The 21,478-nt window shown below is 47.2% G+C and overlaps 1 protein-coding gene across 3 annotated transcripts in view; it reads left to right on the top strand.

Moving 5' to 3' along the window:
* MLH1 (mutL homolog 1) overlaps positions 1–21,478 on the top strand; it is a 188,064-nt gene that overhangs the window by 9,583 nt on the left and 157,003 nt on the right. For 2 of the 3 annotated variants that reach the window (XM_075316574.1, XM_075316573.1), the window contains exons 2-3: positions 5,508–5,598; positions 6,180–6,278. In XM_075316574.1, the coding sequence (XP_075172689.1) occupies positions 5,508–5,598; positions 6,180–6,278 (190 nt within the window). Of the gene's footprint in view, positions 1–5,507; positions 5,599–6,179; positions 6,279–6,460; positions 6,592–21,478 lie in introns of those variants that run through there. The other variant, XM_075316575.1, reaches the window with a different exon arrangement.

Below are 21,478 nucleotides of genomic sequence, written 5' to 3'. Positions count from 1 at the left end.
GACATACAGTGGGACATAGAATCTTCTGGTTGTGCTAAAAGCTGTAAATTCTTATCTACCATTCAAGACCATTTCCTCTCTCAGATGGTAGATGAACCGACAAGGGGAGATAATTTGTTAGATTTGGTCCTGTCAAATAGACCGGATACAATTTCAGATCTACAGGTCCGGGAGCACTTGGGCACCAGCGATCATAATATGGTAAGCTTCAACGTAATATTCAATAGAACATTTCAAAGGGGAAATGCTAAAACCTGGAATTTTAGGAAAGCTGATTTCAACAAATTTAGGGAAGAGCTTAAATGTGTAGATTGGGACAAAGTCATGGTAACTGGGGATACTGAACATAAATGGGGAAAGTTTAAGGATATATTGCTAGAGTCCTGTAAAAAACTTATACCCTCTGGTAATAAAACGTCCCGGAAGAAAAAGAAACCACTATGGATAAATAAGACTGTATAAAGTATAATAAAACAAAAACAAAGGGCGTTTAAAATCTTGAAGGCTGAGAATACAGAAATAGCATTGCAGGAGTATAAAGATATCAATAGGCAATGCAAAAAAGAAATCAAACAAGCAAAACTAGCTACTGAAACAAAAATCGCCAATGACATTAAAATAAATCCCAAAATCTTTTATAAATACATTAATGCCAAAAGGAAAACAAAGGATAGTATTGGCCCCTTAAAATATAATAAGTTAGTTATAGAGGACAAACAAAAGACTGAGATATTAAATAGGCATTTATCATCTGTGTTCACCAAGGAACTGACTGTACCAGGCATCATTCAACAAGTGAAAAATCAAAGTTCACCACCCAATATAATTAATTTAACACAAGAAGAAGGACGCCTACGTCTGAGTAAATTAAACATTGACAAATCCCCAGGGCCAGATGGCATTCATCCACGAATATTGAGGGAATTGAGCTCCGTAATTGACAGACCGCTGTATCTCATCTTTTTAGACTCACTTGTAACAGGGTTGGTGCCTCAGGATTGGAGGATTGCTGATGTGGTACCGATATTTAAGAAAGGTAAGAGGGTAGATCCAGGCAACTACCGTCCAGTAAGCCTGACATCAGTAGTATGCAAAGTTTTTGAGGGCATTTTAAGGGATGACATGCAAAAATATGTTGCAGAAAATAATATAATAACTGACAGACAGCATGGATTCATGAAAGATTAGTCGTGTCTAACCAACCTGTTGGGGTTCTATGAGGGGGTAAGTGCAAACCTGGATATTGGTAATGCAGCTGATGTGATTTATTTGGACTTTGCAAAGGCATTTGATACTGTACCACATAATAGGCTTATACTAAAGCTCCAGAAGCAAGGACTGGGGGAAACTATATGCAACTGGGTAAGGAATTGGCTAAAAGATAGGAAACAAAGAGTAGTCATAAATGGAACATTCTCTAAATGGGCTATAGTCAGCAGTGGGGTGCCGCAGGGATCTGTGCTAGGACCAATTCTTTTTAATCTCTTTATTAATGACCTTGTGAATGGGATTGATAGTAAAGTGTCAGTCTTTGCTGATGACACCAAACTATGTAGGATATTAAAAACTGACCTTGATAGTATAATATTACAAAAAGATCTGGATAAGATGTCAGAATGGGCAGATACTTGGCAAATGAGATTTAATGTTGATAAATGTAAAGTAATGCACCTAGGACGGAGTAATCCTATAACTGCGTATACATTAAATGGAAGTAAACTCGGGACTACAGAACAGGAGAAGGACTTGGGTATTCTCATTACAAATAAGCTGAGCAGCAGCACTCAATGTCAGGCAGCAGCTGCAAAAGCAAACAAGATTCTAGGGTGTATAAAAAGAGAGATTAGATCCCGTGATCCCAACGTATTATTACCCCTCTATAAATCACTTGTAAGGCCACATCTGGAATATGGGAACCAGTTTTGGACTCCACATTTTAAAAAGGACATTCAGAAGTTAGAGTCAGTTCAAAGGCAGGCAACTAGACTATTACAAGGAATGGAAGGCCTCCCATATGATGACAGGTTGAAAAAGTTAGATATGTTTAGCTTAGAAAAAAGACGTCTCAGAGGAGATCTCATTTATATGTATAAATATATGTGTGGTCAATATAAAGGACTGGCACATGACTTATTTCTTCCGAAGACAATACTAAGAACAAGGGGGCACTCACTGCGAGTGGAAGAAAAGTGATTCCAACAGCTAAATAGGAAAGGGTTCTTTACAGTTAGAGCAGTCAGACTGTGGAATACCCTACCACAAGAGGTAGTAATGGCAGATACTAGAACAGCTTTCAAAAAAGGGCTGGATGATTTCCTCAGTACACACAACATTGTTGGTTATAAATGACTTAGTGACCAAATGTAGAACTGGTGGAGGAAGGTTGAACTAGATGGACCTAGGTCTTTTTTCAACCTTAGTAACTATTTAACTATGTAACATATATATATATATATATATATATATATATATATATATATATACATATATATATATATATATATATACATATATATATATATATATATATATATATATATATATATATATATATATATACACTATGTAATACACTATAAGTGGCAAAAAACAGTTTTCAACAAAAACATACTAAATAACATTAGTATATTGCTTATATTTAAGTGAAAAATTTAATGTAGTGCAATGTGAACATCAGACATTTAATCATTTTTATGATACAATAATCAAGATATTTAGATAGAACATAAAATATATTTATTGAAATACTACTTTAGAACACAAAAAACTAATAAATTGTAAATATGTAATACACTATGTAATATACAGATTACATATATATATTGTGTGTGTGTGTGTATATATATATATATATATATATATATATATATATATATATATATACACAATATATATATATATGTAATCTGTATATTACATAGTGTATTACATATTTACAATTTATTACAGTTTTTTGTGTTCTAAAGTAGTATTTCAATAAATATATTTTATGTTCTATCTAAATATCTTGATTATTGTATCATAAAAATGATTAAACGTCTGATGTTCACATACACATGTTCATGTACTACAATAAATTTTTCACTTAACTATAAGCAATATATATGGGAGTCGGAGTCGTGGAGTCAAAGCCGGTGCAAGGGAAATTGAGGAGTCGGAGTCGAAGGTTTGGCTTACCGACTCCACAGCCCTGCCCGGCACTACCACACTCATCATCATCATTGCACACACCCCAGCACTACCGCACTCCTCATCTTCCCCGCACACACCCCAACACTACCGCACTCATCATCATCACTGCACACACCCCGGCACTACCGCACTCATCATCATCACTGCACACACCCCGGCACTACCGCACTCATCATCATCACTGCACACACCCCAACACTACCGCACTCATCATCATCACTGCACACACCCCGGCACTACCGCACTCATCATCATCACTGCACACACCCCAACACTACCGCACTCATCATCATCACTGCACACACCCCGGCACTACCGCACTCATCATCATCACTGCACACACCCCAACACTACCGCACTCATCATCATCACTGCACACACCCCGGCACTACCGCACTCATCATCATCATCACTGCACACACCCCGGCACTACCGCACTCATCATCATCATCACTGCACACACCCCGGGACTACCGCACTCATCATCATCACTGCACACACCCCGGGACTACCGCACTCATCATCATCACTGCACACACCCCGGTACTACCGCACTCATCATCATCACTGCACACACCCCGGCACTACCGCACCCATCTTCATCACTGCACACACCCCGGAACTATCGCACCCATCTTCATCACTGCACACACCCCGGAACTATCGCACACATCTTCATCACTGCACACACCCCGGCACTACCGCACTCATCATCATCCCAGCACACACCCCGGCACTACCGCACTCATCATCATCCCAGCACACACCCCGGAACTACCGCACTCATCATCACCGCACACACACAGGCATTACCTCAGTGATGTCCCCGCTGACAGCGCGACTCACTTCAGGTGCTGCCTGGAGCTGACAGAGAGCGGCGGTGTTCTACAGCCGCTCCTGTCAGCTTCATGTAGCAGAGCTGAATGCGTCGCGGGACCTCGTGTGGATTATGCCAGACCTGGAGTGGTATTTGGGGATTAATAAAGTGGTGAAAGAGGTTTTTTTTTTTATCTTTTATTACAAATAAAGTATTTATTTCGGGTGTATGTGTTTATTTACTTTCACTTACAGGTTAATCATTGTGGCTGTCTCATAGACGCCTGCCATGATTTACCTAGGACTTAGTGGTAGCTATGGGCTGCTTGCATTATCTCCTTATTAATTTGATTGCCACCGCACCAGGGCAATTTGGGATGAGCCGGGTAGAGTCCCGGGACTGTCGCATCTAATGGATGCGGATATTCCGGGCGGCTGCTGGCTGATATTGTTAGGCTGGGGGCTCCCCATAACGTGGGGCTCCCCATCCTGAGAATACCAGCCTTCAGCCGTGTGACTTTACCTTGGCTGGTATCAAAATTAGGGGGGACCGCACGCCGTTTTTTAAATTATTTATTGTACTGCACGATGTAGACCCGCCCACCGGCGGCTGTGATTGGTTGCAGTGAGACAGCTGTCACTCAGCGTGGGGGCAGGTCTGACTGCAACCAATCATAGGCGCCGGTGGGTGGGGAAAGCAGTGAATACTAGATGGAATAATAAGCGGCCGGTATTTTCAAAAGAGGAAAAGCCGCCGGATCTTTGTGACAACTGTGCAGCGTCGCAGCCGTGATCGGTGAGTATGAGAGAGGGGGGAGAGAGTCCAGGAGTGATTTTAAACGATTTAGATCGTTCTGCTGGACACGCTGAGCATATGTCAGTAGAACGTGAATCCGTAAAGGTGCATTATTTTAACGACCCAAAAAACGCTACATGTAGCGTTCCCTCTGCTCGACGCAGCGTCGTCCAGCTGATGAAACGCAGACACTTGCGTTACAGTGCGTCATCAATACAAGTCTATGGAGAATAGCGCAGTGCGTTAATGGACTGCGCTATTCTCCATAGCGGCGGATTGCACTGATAGCAAGTGTGAAAGCGGCCTAATGTGTATGAGGCTGCCGGCCGGCTGATGCCCTCGGGTGTGGGAGACCCACTTGAGAACCTGAGACGGCTGCCAGCAGAACGATCCGGTGACAGCCATCTAATGTGTATGAGGCTGCCGGCCGGCTGATGCCCCCGGGTGTGGGAGACACGGCTGAGACGGCTGCCAGCACAACGATCCGGTGACAGCCATCTAATGTGTATGAGGACACTGGCCATAGACCCAGTCTCTGAGGTTTGTGTCTTCTATGCCAGTGGAAGTCAGAGAGCCGGACATTGACAATGACCGTATTCCAGTGGAATGCTGTAAGATGTTAGGAAGTCTTCCAGCCAGACTTTATGGCCCTCACCTGTGGGTACGATCTCGTGTAATGTGCCGATTTCTTCTTGTTTTGCAGTTTAGATGCAAAGTCAACAAGTATCCAAGTGACTGTTAAGGAAGGTGGGATGAAATTAATTCAGATTCAGGACAATGGCTGTGGAATCCGGGTAAGGCTCTTACACTGTGTTCACATGAATGCTCACCACATATTAAAGGAGAAATGTTATAGTGCAAGAACTGCTAGTGTTACTGCCCTCCATAGAAGAGGCAGGGCTACGGAAACTGTGGTTGGGCAATGCTGTTTCCTTATCTCCCATAGAAATAAATGGAAGATACAGACGTCGCAGTGCCCGGCTGCTTCCAGTTCCTGTGCTCAGCACTACCCATCCTGGCCATAAAAAGCTGAGATTGAAATAAGCTTTTAAGAACAGATTTCATTTTAAATGAAAGGGTTGTCCGATGAAAACAAGTGATCACTTCTCGGTGAGATCAGTGGGAGGTATGACCCCTGCCACATCCATTGGCAGAACAGGGAATTTGTATCCCTATGCGCGACTGCTGCTCTGTTCTCCAAGGTTTCCATACTAAAGGGGATAAAAGTTCCTCATTTTACCGTTCCCTACTGGTCCAGAAGTAGGACTCCCATAGATCAACAAGTTACCTTGATTTTACTGGACAACCCCTTTTAATGGTTGGCACTAATCTGTGGGGGATTTTAAGCTGTGACCCATGTAATGTTTGCTTGCAGAAAGAAGACATGGACATAGTGTGTGAACGCTTCACCACAAGTAAATTGAAGTCGTTTGAAGACTTATCTAGTATTTCTACATACGGCTTCAGAGGAGAAGTAAGTACAAGTGTTCAATACAATTCTTTTCACTTTAGCAATTTTTTTTACAAGATTAAAAGAAATTACAGTCTAAACACTGTCCAAAATCTATATATATAATTGCCTTATTCTGTCTGTCTGTCTGTCTGTCTGTCTGTCATGCTCCGAAATTGTGTCCTTACGGTGACACAAAGCTGATTGGCCGCTGGGCTCGCCATGGCCCCGCCCCCCCACACGGATTGGCCTCTCGCCCCGGCTCTCTGCAGGCCCCGCCCCCCTCACGCAATGCACGCTCGCTCTGGCCCAACTGACACGGGGCTCCGATTCCCAGGTGAGTACGCACACACACATCAGATCACACACACACCTCACACTCACTCTCACACACACCTCACACATCACAACATGCTGGGATATCGCTTGCTTCTACACCGGCTCCGTCAGGATCCCAGCAGCGCCACACATAACCTTGCGATGCTGGGATCTTCACGGAGGCCGTGAAAGCTGGTAACCATTATACACATCGGGTAACTAAGGTCCCTTAGTTACCCGATGTGTATCATAGTTACCAGTGTACACCGGCTCACACTCACTCTCATACACACATCACACACACATCACATCGCATCCACACATCAAGGTCCTGCAGCTGCGGAACATACATAACATAACAGCACACACACACACATACACACACAAATCAGATCACACTCACACATACCTCACACATCACATCGCATCCAAATACTCACAACATCCTGGGATATCGCTTGCTTCTCGGCGGCGATATTGTGCTGTGAGCTTCCAGGACCTGACGGAGGATCACATGGCCAGAAGCATGTGATATCCCCGGATGTTGTGAGTATCAGCGCGTATGTGCAATATCGTCAGTGTCTGTGTGTGTGAGTGGATGCGATCGGTTGTGTGTGTGAGTGGATGCGATCGGTTGTGTGTGTGAGTGGATGCGATCGGTTGTGTGTGTGAGTGGATGCGATCGGTTGTGTGGGTGAGTGGATGCGATCGGTTGTGTGGGTGAGTGGATGCGATCGGGTGTGGGTGAGTGTCGGCAGAGGAGCACGGCGTGCTGGAGGAGGCTGGGAGCAGAGAGGCTGATCTTGGGGAAGGCTGGGAGGGGGAGGCTGATGCTGAGGGAGGCTGGAAGGAGAGAGGCTGAGCAAACGTGCTCCATCCGCCATACTGCGCACTCCCCATCGTGCTGCATCCCCCATGCTGCGCACTCCCAAACGTGCTCCATCCGCCATGCTGCGCACTCCCCATCGTGCTCTATCCGCCATGCTGCACACTCCCAAACGTGCTCCATCCGCCATGCTGCGCACTCCCAAACGTGCTCCATCCGCCATACTGCGCACTCCCAATCGTGCTCTATCCGCCATGCTGCACACTCCCAAACGTGCTCCATCCCCCATGCTGCGCACTCCCAAACGTGCTCCATCCGCCATGCTGCGCACTCCCCATCGTGCTCTATCCGCCATGCTGCACACTCCCAAAAGTGCTCCATCCGCCATGCTGCGCACTCCCAAACATGCTCCATCCGCCATGCTGCGCACTCCCCATCATGCTCTATCCGCCATGCTGCACACTCCCAAAAGTGCTCCATCCGCCATGCTGCGCACTCCCAAACATGCTCCATCCGCCATGCTGCGCACCCCCCATCATGCTCCATCCGCCATGCTGCGCACTCCCAAACGTGCTCCATCCGCCATGCTGCGCACTCCCAAACGTGCTCCATCCGCCATGCTGCGCACTCCCAAACGTGGTCCATCCGCCATGCTGCGCACTCCCAAACGTGGTCCATCCGCCATGCTGCGCACTCCCAAACGTGGTCCATCCGCCATGCTGCGCACTCCCAAACGTGCTCCATCCGCCATACTGCGCACTCCCAAACGTGCTCCATCCGCCATACTGCGCACTCCCCATCGTGCACCATCCGGCATGCTGCGCACTCCCAAGCGGATGGAGCATGATGGGGGGTGCGCAGCATGGCGGATGGAGCACGTTTGGGAGTGCACAGCATGGCGGATGGAGCACGTTTGGGAGTGCGCAGCATGACGGATGGAGCACGTTTGGCTTAAGGCAGCCAGGAGTTGGACAGCAGACCTCAGACACGTTGCAGAGGTACTAGAGACTGCAGGCAAACAGGTAGCTGTGCACAGGCAAGCTAAAAATCTTAGGAACGCTGAATTCTTAACACCAAGACACAGGTGTGTATCTTGAAAGGCCCTATATACAAGTGCATCTCAATAAATTAGAATATCAAAAAGTTCATTTATTTCCGTAATTCAATACAAAAAGGAAAACGCATATATTATAGAGTTATTACACACAGAGGGATCTATTCCTAATATTATATAGCGTCATTACACACAGAGTGATCTATTTCACATGTTTATTTCTGTTAATGTTGATGATTACAGTGTCTTGCGAAAGTATTCGGCCCCCTTGAATTTTTCAACCTTTTCTCACATTTCAGGCCTCATTTAAAATTTAATACTTTGTAGCGCCACCTTTTGCTGCGATTACAGCACAAGTCGCTTGGGGTATGTCTCTATCGGTTTTGCACATGGATAGGCTGAAATTCTCGCCCATTCTTCCTTTGCAAACAGTTCAAGCTGAGTGAGGTTGGATTGAGAGCGTTTGTGAACAGCAGTTTTCAGCTCTTTCCACAGATACTCGATTGGATTCAGGTCTGGACTGTGACTCGGCCATTCTAACACCTGGATACGTTTATTTGTGAACCATTCCATTATAGATTTTGCTTTATGTTTGGGATCATTGTCTTGTTGAAAGACAAATCTCCGTCCCAGTCTCAGGTCTTTTGCAGACTCCAACAGGTTTTCTTCAAGAATGGTCCTGTATTTGGCTCCATCCATCTTACCATCAATTTTAACCATCTTCCCTGTCCCTGCTGAAACAAAGCAGGCCCAAACCATGATGCTGCCACCACCATGTTTGACAGTGGGGATGGTTTGTTCAGGGTGATAAGCTGTGTTGCTTTTACGCCAAACATATCGTTTGGCATTGTGCCCAAAAAGTACGATGTTGGTTTCATCTGACCAGAGCACCTTCTTCCACATGTTTGGTGTGTCTCCCAAGTGGCCTGTGGCAAACTTTAAACAAAACTTTTTATGGATATCTTTGAGAAATGGCTTTCTCCTTGCCACTCTTCCATAAAGGCCAAATTTGTGCAGTGTACGACTGATTATTGTCCTATGGACAGACTCTTCCACCTCAGCTGTAGATCTCTGCAGTTCATCCAGAGTGATCATGGGCCTCTTGTCTGCATCTCTGACCAGTCTTCTCCTCGTTTGACATGAAATTTTTGAGGGACGGCCGGGTCCTGGTAGATTTGCAGTGGTATTGTGATACTCGTTCCATTTCAGTTTGATCGATTGCACGGTGCATCTTGGGATGTTTAAAGTTTTGGAAATCTTTTTGTAACCAAATCCGGCTTTAAACTTTTCCACAACAGTATCACGGACCTGCCTGTTGTGTTCCTTGGTCTTCATGATGCTCTCTGTGCTTTAAACAGAAAACTGAGACTATCACAGAGGAGGTGCATTTATACAGAGACTTCATTACACACAGGTGGATTATATTTATCATCATCAGTCATTTAAGGCAACATTGGATCATTCAAAGATCCTCAATGAACTTCTGGAGTGATTTGCTGCACTGAAAGTAAAGGGGCTAAATAATATTGCACACCCCACTTTTCAGTTTATTATTTTTTACAAAAATTTAAAATAAGCAATAAATATCGTTCACCTTCACAATTGTGTCCCACTTGTTGTTGATTCTTCACCATAAAATAATTTTTTTTATCTTTGTTTGAAATGTGGGAAAAGGTTGAAATTTCAAGAGGGCCGAATACTTTCGCAAGGCACTGTATGGCTTACAGCCAATGAAAACCCAAAAGTCATTAAAAAAACAGAAAAATCCAGCTCTTCAGGTGAAGGAACCACAAGATTTATTTCAGCATGCAGGTACAGCAAATGACATGACCATATCTACGCGTTTCAGGTGAAAAGGATCACCCTTAATCATGTTTAACAGTAAATGCACTCAATACGTGGTTAGGGCTCCTTTTGCATGAATTACTGCATCAATGCGGCGTGGCATGGAGGTGATCAGCCTGTTGCACTGCTGAGGTGTTATGGAAGCCCAGATTGCTTTGATAGCAGCCTGCAGCTCGTCTGCATTGTTGGGTCTGGTGTCTCTCATCTTCCTCCTGACAATACCCCATAGATTCTCTGAGGTTTCGGTCAGAGGAGTTTGCTGGCCAATCAGGCACAGTGATACTGTGCTTAATAAATCAGGCATTGTTACTTCTAGCAGTGTGGACAGGTGCCAAGTCCTGCTGGAAAATGAAATTTTTATCTTCAAAAAGCTTGTTGGCAAAGGGAAGCATGAAGTGGTTTAAGATTTCCTGGTTGACGGCTGCGCTGACTTGATAAAACACAGTGGAGCTACACCAGCAGATTACATGGCTCTCCAAACCATCACTGATTGTGGAAACTTCACACTAGACCTCAAGCAGCTTGGATTGTGACCTCTCCACTCTTCCTCCAGACTCTGGGACCGCGATTTCCAAAAGATATGCAAAATTTACTTTCATCTGAAAACAACACCTTGGATCACTGAGCAACAGTCCAGTTCTTTTTCTCCTTGGTTGAGGTAAGACGCTTCTGGCGTAGTCTTTTGGTCATGAGTGGCTTGATACAAGGAATGCAACAGTCGTAGCCCATGTCCTGGATATGTCTGTGTGTATGTGGTGGCTCTTCAAGCACTGATTCCAGCAGCAGTCCACTCCTTGTGAATCTCCCCCAAATTTTTGAATGGTCTTTTGTTAACAATCCTATTAAGGCTGTGATTATCCTGGTTGCTTGTGCACTTTTTTCTACCACACTTTTTCCTTCCACTCAACTTTCCATTCATTTTCTTGGATACAGCACTCTGTGAACAGTCAGCTTCTTTAGCAATGACCTTTTGTGGCTTACCCTCCTTGTGGAGTATGTCAATGACTGCCTTCTGGTCCGCAGACTTCCCTATGCTTGTGTAGCCTACTGAATCAGACTAATGCGGGCGTCACACGAGACGATCTATCGTGCGATATGTCGTCGGGGTCACGGGTTTCGTGATGCACATCTGGCATCGTTTACGACGTCGTCCCGTGTGACACCTACGAGCAAAGCAGAACGTTTGCAAATCATGTATCATTGACACGTCGTTTATTTTTAAAAAGTCGTTTATTCTTCTTTGCGCCGGTTTTTCATCGTACCCGGGGCAGCACACATCGCTCCGTGTGACACCCCGGGAACGATGAACACAGCTTACCTGCGTCCCGCGGCTCCCGCCGGCTATGCGGAAGGAAGGAGGTGGGCAGGATGTTTACGTCCCGCTCATCTCCGCCCCTCCGCTTCTATTGGCCGGCCACTGTGTGACGCCGAACGTCCCTCCCCCTTCAGGAAGAGGATGTTCGCCGCCCACAGCGACGTCGCTCAGCAGGTAAGTACGTGTGATGGCGGTTTAACGACTTTGGGCGCCACGGGCAACAAATTGCCCGTGACACACAAACGACGGGGGCGGGTATGATCACACGATAGATCGTATCGTGTGACGCCCGCATAAGGGACCATTAAAATGCTTAGGAAGCCTTTGCAGGTGTTTTGTGGTAATTATTTTAAGTTTCTGAGATAATGACTTTTGGGTTTTCATTGGCTGTAAGCCACAATCATCAACATTAACTAAAATAAACACTTGAAATAGATCACTCTGTGTGTAATGACTAATATATGCATTTCACTTTTTTTATCAAATTACTAAAATAAATTAACTTTTTGGTGATATTCTAATTTATTGAGATGCACTTGTAGGTCTAGGAAGTTCAACACATGGGAACACAATACTTGCAAACCCCAATGAAATACAGAAACCTCATCATTTAGAACCAGAGGCGATAGTACTGAGAGACGGTCACAAAGGACCACCACCCCAGACTGCACTACTCAGAGATACATGTTTACACAAGAGGACAAGGAGTATATGTGCAAAAAATGGACGATTTTATTAGATATGAAAAAAACACAATAGACAATTAAAAACATGATAAAACATTACCAAAATGAATCATCTGGGGGAATATACAGATTGTTACATGGACAGAATTCTTACACAGACCGGGATGGTCTCAGGAAATAATAAAATCGTCCTTTTTTTGCACATATACTCCTTGTCCCCTTGTGTATACTTGCAAACCCCATTATAGATCACAAGAGAGTTTAGTGGACTGGTTATGTGTGTAACAGTACAGCAGACATAAGTGTGATTACTGACACTAATCAGGAGCGCTGATAGTAAGGTTTGTAATGTGACACTGCTAAATTCAGCTGTACTATCCCTTCACCCAGACTGACTTGTGTAGATTAGTCAAGGAGATCAGGTTGTCATTTTACATCTTGCACGCTGAGAAATCTGTTCTAAGCTATGCTGGGGAGGCATATTCTTTCCATTTGAGTGCTGCTGCCTGATACATGAAGAAAAAAAACTATCTGATAACACTCACCTGGACTTTTTAAAAATTTTAATATCTGCAATTGAGAGCAATCATTATTTCTTTATTATTTTTTTAACAGCTCTATAGTAGTTTTACCAATTCTTCATAGTATTATGTAAACTACTAAGGGTGTTCGCTCATGCGGTGAACACTACTGATGCATTGGAGAGGCGCTACATTTTTAATCCTGTAAGTTTTATGTCCCGGGGGTGTAGGTGGGAGGATCCTCTCTTTTACACATGGGTTCTGGAAATTCCAGTTGCCAGTAAGCAATTTATCATCTTTATAGGTGTGGCATAGTGAATAGTTCTCTGTAAAGTGTAGCCCAACTTGCTTCTGTCCTGCCTGAAGATTATAAATGATTTATCAGCTATGAGAAAAACATTAACATTAATAGTGGATGAAGTTTTAAAACTTTTCTCAGATAGGACTTTGGTCTGTTTAAATGTTTTGTTGAGTTGCTAGCTCATATATTATACGAAAAGAATATAATAAGATATTATATTTCCCATGTATTAATAAATTATCTTATATTATATGTATAACAATAATTATTTCTCTATCGCTTTCATTGGGGGACACAGGACCATGGGTGTATGCTGCTGTGACTAGGAGGCTGACATTAAGTGAACATAAAAAGAGTTAGCTCCTCTCTGGCAGTGCACACCCCGAGCCGGAGGCGGATCTATGCCAGTTTTTTGCTTAATGTCGTACGAGGCTGAAGTGGGCCCATATCTCTGTGGGCCAACATCAGCCTAGGCTATTCCTTTTTTCCGTTTTTTCATAGCTATACGGCGCCGCTCAGCCTTCTCATCTTTCTAGGTTTTTTTGTCTCTCCTGCACGGTTAAAGTCCCCGCATCAGAGAGAACCCTCGCCTTCTCCTCCCCTCCGGGTACCGTCCCCAGGGTTGTTTGAGGCTCGAGACGCCAGGCCCTATCCCCCTCCTGCCCCATGGGGCTGCTTGGGGTTGAACATTTTTATTTTTTAAGGGCACACTCCCCGTCCGCCCCTATGGTACCATCCCAGGGGGTGCTTCTGGTGGAGACGGTGAGGAAACTCTGCAACCCAGGACCCGATGTCAGGATCGCAGGCTCTGCAGCGCAGGAGCGCTCACAGCACCAGGCCTCCCCCAGCGTTCTTCCTCCTACACTGGGCCCAGGCAGTGGATCTGTTCACTGCAGCGCAGGAGCGCTCTGCAGCGTTCCCCAAGCTCCCCAGCGTTTCCCCCTGGTGTCTCCCAGGGGCAGACTGGACTCATCGGCAGCCGCAGCAGCAGAGGATGGGACCGTGGATCAGAGCGACACCACCGGGACGCAGGTAAGATCTCCTCCGCGCGCAGCGCTGCGCTCCCGGCGGCCACTCACTAATTTAGTCCCCGGCTTGGGGCCTACCTCGGACCGGAGCGCTCCGCCCCCCGGTTGCGCGCGCGCGACTCTCCGGTCCCACCCCCCGCATTTTCTGCCCAGCGACAGCCAGCTCACCCCCTTAGCACACCCCCCACAGGAGAAAAAAAAAAAAAAAAGGCAAAAGCCCGCGTTTTTCTACAAATGGCTCACTCAGCATAGGCAGGCCGGTGAGCAGCAGCATCGATTTTCCTGCGGCTGTCCCAGCTACTCTGAGGCCCCTGCTGACCCGGGAAGGACACAGGCCTGGTTGAATGCTGCTCCTGATTAGTACCAGCGACTTTTTACTTTTTTTCTTTTTTTCTTTCATCCTATCTCCTGTCTCCTCCCTAGTGTCTCTAGTAGGAGCCCCCTGAGCAGCCATGCCTAACTCTAAGTCTTCCCGATCCAAACAGGCCCCCTTTATAATGCATTTTGCGTGCTCGTCCTGCAACGAAAAATTCTCCCAAGGCCAGGCTACCCCCCTCTGCTCAGCTTGCGTCCCTGACCCGCAGCCCACGCTGATTGCCCCGGACGCCGCCAGCCCCTCCGTCCACGTCGCTACTGCAGCAGTACAGGACGCCCCAGGCTCCAATGCGCTCCCTCCCACGGAGTGGCTGACTTCTCTCTCCCAGTCGGTGGACTCTCTGTCAAGGGCGTCTCTGACCACCGCGCAGGCGTTGCAGTCACTCCTTACGCTCAGCCATGCCCCGCAGGTCCAGCCGTCGCAGGACGACAGTCAGTCTGACCCAGACCCGGCTACTGGAGCGCGGAAGCGGACCCGCACGGTCTCCTCTTCCAATTCTTCCCAGAGGTCTCTCTCCCCTCCAAGGCCCGAGTGCCACTCGTCTCCGGGACCATCGGATTTTTCAGGAGAAGAGTCGGATGCAGCCTCACTGCTGGACTCTGATTAGGCATCCGATGTCAGGCGTATGGTGGACAGCCTGGTCGACGCGGTGAATACGACGCTGAAGCTCCAGCCGGACTCTGCCACCACCCAGAGCTCACAGGTATCTTTTCAAACGAGTTAAACGTGTCCACAGGTATTTCTGCGATCATCCGAAATTCGCTGAGATCCTACGCAAGCACAGACAGCAACCGGACAAGACATTCAACAATCGTAAGTCGATTGATTTACACTATCCCTTCCCCGAGGATCTCAGGAAAGAATGGGCAGGCTCACCGGTGGTCGACCCGCCGGTCTCCCGCCTGGCCTCGCATACAGTGCTATCTCTGCCGCATGGGACATCGCTCCGAGATGCCACGGATCGGAACATCGAGAGATTCGCCCGTTCGGCTTTTGAGGCAGCAGGCGCGGCCCTGTCGCCGGCTTTCGCCGCCGTCTGGGTAGCTAAGGCCATGGTGACCTGGGCCGACACCCTCCGCAGAGGCCTTCGCTCACAGTCTAGCGATCCCGAGCTCGTCAACATGGCGGCACAGATTGCTCTAGCGGGTGAGTATATCATTAACGCATCTCTGTCTACAGCCAATTGCGCAGCACAAGCGGCCAGCAACACGGTGGCAATCCGCCGGGCGATCTGGCTCAGAGCCTGGAATGCAGACACGGCTTCAAAAAAATCTCTTACCACCCTCCCATTTGCAGGAGGCCGGCTGTTTGGGGACAGGTTCGATCAGATTATCGCCGAGGCTACGGGAGGAAAGAGCACCTCCCTACCCCAGCTGAGACCAAGGCGTATCCCGCGCCGCCAGCCGACCTCAGGTTTTCGTCCTTTTCGCAGCTTCAGTTCCACTACACAGCCTAGGAGGAACAGATCCCCGCAGAGAAACAGGAAGAACCCGTCCTTCAAAACAAATCCCTCCTGGCGTTCTAGACCACGCCAGCCAGCCAAACCAGCATCTAGATCACAGCGATACTCCTCCAAATGACTCGTGGTCTTCGCGCGCCAGCGCAGACCAGGTGGGAGGGCGCCTTTCTCTTTTCCAACACGTCTGGCTGCCTTTGATCACGGACGCTTGGGTCAGAGAAATCCTAGTCTCGGGTTACAAGATAGAGTTCTCGTCAATTCCTCCAAGTCGTTTTTTCCTTTCCCATCCTCCCGAGTCAGACACGCGAGCTCGCCCCTTTCTTCACGCCATCGAATCTCTGCACCGCTCAGGGGTCGTGATTCCGGTTCCAAATTCGGAACGGTTCAGGGGAGTCTACTCAAACCTCTTCGTTGTCACCAAAAAGGATGGCACTGTGCGCCCTGTTCTCGACCTCAAGATCCTCAACAGGTATGTCAGACCCCGAACATTTCGCATGGAGTCCCTCCTATCGGTGATTGCCTCCATGGAGGTCGGCGAATTCCTCGCCTCTCTGGACATACAAGACGCATATCTGCACATCCCGATTGCACATCAGCACCAGAAATTCCTGCGCTTTGCCGTGGTAGACGATCATTATCAGTTTACTGCCCTACCCTTCGGTCTTGCGTCTGCGCCCCGAGTGGTCACGAAAGTCATGGCTGCTGCCATGTCGATCCTACACTCCAGAGGAGTTTTGGTGATTCCGTACCTGGACGACTTGCTGATCAAAGGGTCCTCTTTCAACGACTGTCTTCTAAGTGTCCAGGTTACCATCGATACTCTGTCCCGGCTCGGTTGGCTCATCAATCGGGAGAAGTCCTCTTTGACCCCGGCCCGTCGGATTACCTTCCTAGGCATGGAGTTCGATACCATCCAAGGACGTGTGTCCCTCCCACAGAAAAAGATTGTCTCCCTCCAGAAAGACATCCAGACCCTCCTCCACTCCAGAGTGGTGTCCATACGATTTGGTTTGAGGGCCCTCGGTCGGATGGTGGTGGCAATAGAGGCGGTTCCGTTTGCCCGCTTCCACCTTCGCCCCCTTCAGCTATCTCTGCTGCACAAATGGGACAAGTCTCTATTCACCTTGGATCGCAAGATACATTTGTCCCCGGACGTCCGCCGCTCACTGCGCTGGTGGACCAACAGACAAAATCTCTCCAAAGGAATGTCATTCTTACTGGTACACTGGCAGACAGTCACCACCGATGCCAGCCTTCTGGGCTGGGCAGCGGTGTTCCATCAACACACGGCTCACGGTCAGTGGTCCTCCCGGGAAAGCCGGCTCCCGATCAACATTTTGGAGATCAGAGCAGTCTTACGAGCCCTGCAAGCCTTTCAGCGCCTTATACAGGGGTCTCCAATCCGGATACAGTCGGACAACGCCACGGCGGTGGCATACATCAATCACCAGGGCGGCACGAGGAGCGTCATGGCGATGAGAGAGGTGAAGAAGATCATACAGTGGACAGCGTCTCACCACTCCAGGATCTCCGCGGTACATATACCCGGCGTGGAAAATTGGGCGGCCGACTATCTCAGCAGACAGGGTCTGGCGTCGGGCGAATGGTCTCTCAACAGAGAAGTTTTCGAACAGATCTGCCACAGATGGGGGACTCCGGATGTGGACCTGATGGCCTCGCGGTTCAACAATCAAGTCCCACAGTTCATCTCCCGTTACCACGACCAGCAGGCGCTAGGAGTCGACGCCCTCATCCTCCCGTGGAATCAGTTCAGACTCCCGTTCATCTTCCCACCGCTTCCACTGATCCCAAGAGTCCTCAAGAAAATCAAGGCAGAGGGCATTCCAGTGATTCTCATCGCCCCAGAATGGCCCAGGCGAGCGTGGTTCGCAGAACTCGCACAGCTCGTCGCAGACACCCCATGACGGCTTCCAGATCGGCCAGACCTGCTGTCTCAGGGTCAGCTCTTCCATCAAAATTCAGGGGTTCTCAATTTGACGGCATGGCTCTTGAATCCTGGCTATTAGCTCAGTCAGGCTTTGCTCCAGGAGTGATACAGACTATGATCAGGGCTCGAAAGCCTTCATCGTCAAAGATCTACTACCGCACCTGGAAGACCTTTTTTCAGTGGTGTGAGGTCAACGGCAATCCCTCCCCATTAGTTCTGTCACTCCCGACGCTACTGGCGTTCCTTCAGGCAGGGTTACAAACGGGTCTCTCGCTGGCAACTATCAAGGGGCAAGTTTCGGCTCTGTCTGTTCTTTTCCAGAGAAATCTAGCATCACGTCCACAGGTCAAGACGTTCATCCAAGGAGTCGCCCATCTGAATCCGCCCTATCGGGCTCCGCTAGAACCATGGGATCTTAATTTGGTTTTAGGATCCCTCCAACTGGCTCCATTTGAACCACTCAAAGAATCCTCATTCTCACACTTATCCTGTAAAGTGGTCTTTTTGGTGGCGGTCACTTCAGTCAGGAGAACGTCTGAACTGGCAGCTCTTTCGTGCCGTTCACCTTTTCTGTTTTTTCACCACGACAAGGTTGTCCCGCGCCCGTCTCCTGTGTTCCTGCCGAAGGTGGTGTCTCCTTTTCACCTGAATGAAGAGATCGTCCTTCCATCTTTTTGTCCGGCACCCACTCGCTCCTTGGAGAGGTCACTGCACACTCTGGACTTAGTGCGAGCGCTCAGGACTTACGTCTCAAGGACTGCGCCTTTCCGCAAATCAGACAACTTGTTCGTCCTGCCTTCTGGTTCCAAGAAGGGCATGCCGGCGTCCAAGGCTACCATTGCCAGATGGATCAGGTCAGCCATTTCGGAGTCCTACCGAATCAGTGACAAGTCCCCTCCGAGGGGGGTAAGAGCCTATTCCACCCATGCAGTTGGGGCGTCTTGGTCAATCAGACGCCAGGCTTCAGCCGAGCAAGTCTGCAAAGCCGCCACGTGGTCCAGTCTTCATACCTTCGCCAGGTTTTACAAGGTCCACACCCAGGCATCAGCAGATGCCTGCCTTGGGAGAAAGGTGTTGCAGACGGCCGTTGCACACCTCTAAAATGGTAGTAAACAATTGGACACAGCTTTCCTACAGAATTTTTGTGTTTGTTTGGATCTGTAGGACTGCTTATGTACCCACCTAGAGACTGCTTTTGGACGTCCCATGGTCCTGTGTCCCCCAATGAAAGCGATAGAGAAAGAAGGATTTTTGTGTACTCGCCGTAAAATCTCTTTCTCTGAGTCTTCATTGGGGGACACAGCACCCACCCTGTTTGGATTGTGAGGTCTTCATTTGCTGGATGTTCCCGGTTTCTTTCCGGGTCAACGTTTTTTTTTGTCCATCCGGCTATTATATATATACGTGTCCATAAGGCACTGTGTTTCACCACACGTTTTTCTCTTTGTATTACTTTGTTTAGTTATGGTTGTTCAGGTCTCTCCTACTACTGCTTGTACACTAAACTGGCATAGATCCGGCTCGGGGTGTACACTGCCAGGGGGGAGCTAACTCTTTTTATGTTCACTTAGTGTCAGCCTCCTAGTCACAGCAGCATACACCCATGGTCCTGTGTCCCCCAATGAAGACTCAGAGAAAGAGATTTTACGGTGAGTACACAAAAATCCTTCTTTTTATAAGAATATTTTTCTCATTAATTCAAAAGAGAATCACAAACAGTAAATTAATTCACTAAGCCACCCCAATAGGTAAGGAATCCGCAAATACGTATCAAGCCTAAGGCTATGTGCCCAGGTTGCGTCCTGTCCCTGCAGAAATTTCTGCAGCGATTTGAACAGCACATGTGCGCTTCAAATCACTGCAGAAACACTGCATAATGAATGCAGTGAAAAAGCCGATTTCATGCTCTCTGGATGCATCCCCAACCATAGACAGAGCTGGACCTGCATACAAAGTGCACGGAATAAGTGACATGTTGCTTTTCAGAACGCAGCGATTTGGCAGCATGCAAATCTCTGCGTTCTAAAACGCAACGTGCGCATGTATTATGCACAATCTTCATAGATTGTGCAGGGGACGCAGGACGCATGCAATTATGCTGCAGTGCAATACGCAGCGTAACTGCATGGAATACGCACACGTGGGCACAGAGCCTTAATGTACCTCACCTCCAACCAGAAGCCTGATCTTTATCGCATGCAGAATATTATTTATCAGCTATGTAATTAGATGTCCATGCATATTATGCAGCCCAGATATAAGAGGTTGCTTTTAAGGGGTTAAAATAAATCTGTTAGCTGTTTTTTGCTGCCCCATCTGAAAGTAGCTTCATAGAGGGGCAGAGATGCTGGTTCCAGCGATGGGTCACTTTTCTGCTTGCAGCAGTTTTGATTAAAACCTGTTTCATCTGCTGCAGATTTACTTGTTTTCTGAATACTGAACTCTGTATAACCCTTCCACACCACACTGATAGGCAGCTTTATGTGTAAACTGTGCATAGGCAGAAATCTTCTAATTCGTGGTTGGACTACCTGGCAGTAGGCCAAATAGTCCTCTACTGATCTGCTGATAAAACAGTGATTTTTATGAAAACTACACTAAGCATACCTGTAAGTGATATATTGCTGGAATCAGTGTCATATCTCCAGGACCTGTGACTGCAACGTCTGCTTCTGTAACCAGGTGCCGCTACAGGCAGCGCTGGTGATTGAGATGTTGGAACCAGAGACGCTTAGTGGCACAGGTTCTCTCAAGCCACTAAGATTAGGATGGCTAGGACTTGTTGTACGATCCGGTCTTGCAAAGATGGGTTTATGTGCTGCTGAGTTGGCGTAATCAACTCTGCTTCAACAAATTGGAGAGTATTAAACCCCACTAAAGCTCCCAGCATATTGCCAGGTATACGTATTGCTTCCTATTTTGAACTCTTGACTGCTTACAAATTTTTCTTCTTTGTCCTCCTGATTCTGACCTGAACACTTTTGCAAGCCTGAAACACTGGCGGGCAGCTGCCCAGTGGCTCCAATGTGGGTCAAGATCTCTGCGCAGGAGTTAAAGGTTGGCTTACGCTAAGCTTGTCCATGGTACCCATTTTTAGTGCCGCCAGTCTATCACTGACAGAGCTACATTACACAGAAACTCTGCCCCTACATCATGCCCTGTTTAGATTATGTAGCAAAAACCTGGTGACAGATTCCTGTTAATGTGTAAGGGGATATAACTAGATTATTGAATCACCCATAACTTACTGTACACAGCCACAACATACTGAGGAGAAGGCAGTGAAGGGATTTATCTCAGTTGCTGCTTCCTCACAAATCCGGTTTACTCTTCTTTCATAATTACATGGAGTTTAAAGGAAGAAAACAGTACAGATTTCACCTGTATTTCCAGGCTGTGCATTGCCTTTTTCATACTTCACAAATTAGTGTATCACATAGCAATCAAAACTGAGACCAAATAGCCAGTTTTTAACTATTATCAGTAAATTATACAGGATTTTTTTGCTAATTATATTTGATTGACAAGTTATATATTTTGGTTCTTG

This window comes from Anomaloglossus baeobatrachus, chromosome 6, assembly GCF_048569485.1.
Source record: "Anomaloglossus baeobatrachus isolate aAnoBae1 chromosome 6, aAnoBae1.hap1, whole genome shotgun sequence".
NCBI classification, from domain to species: Eukaryota; Metazoa; Chordata; class Amphibia; order Anura; family Aromobatidae; genus Anomaloglossus; species Anomaloglossus baeobatrachus.
Note: the sequence above shows the minus strand (reverse complement) of the source record. Positions and strands in the feature narration are given on the sequence as shown.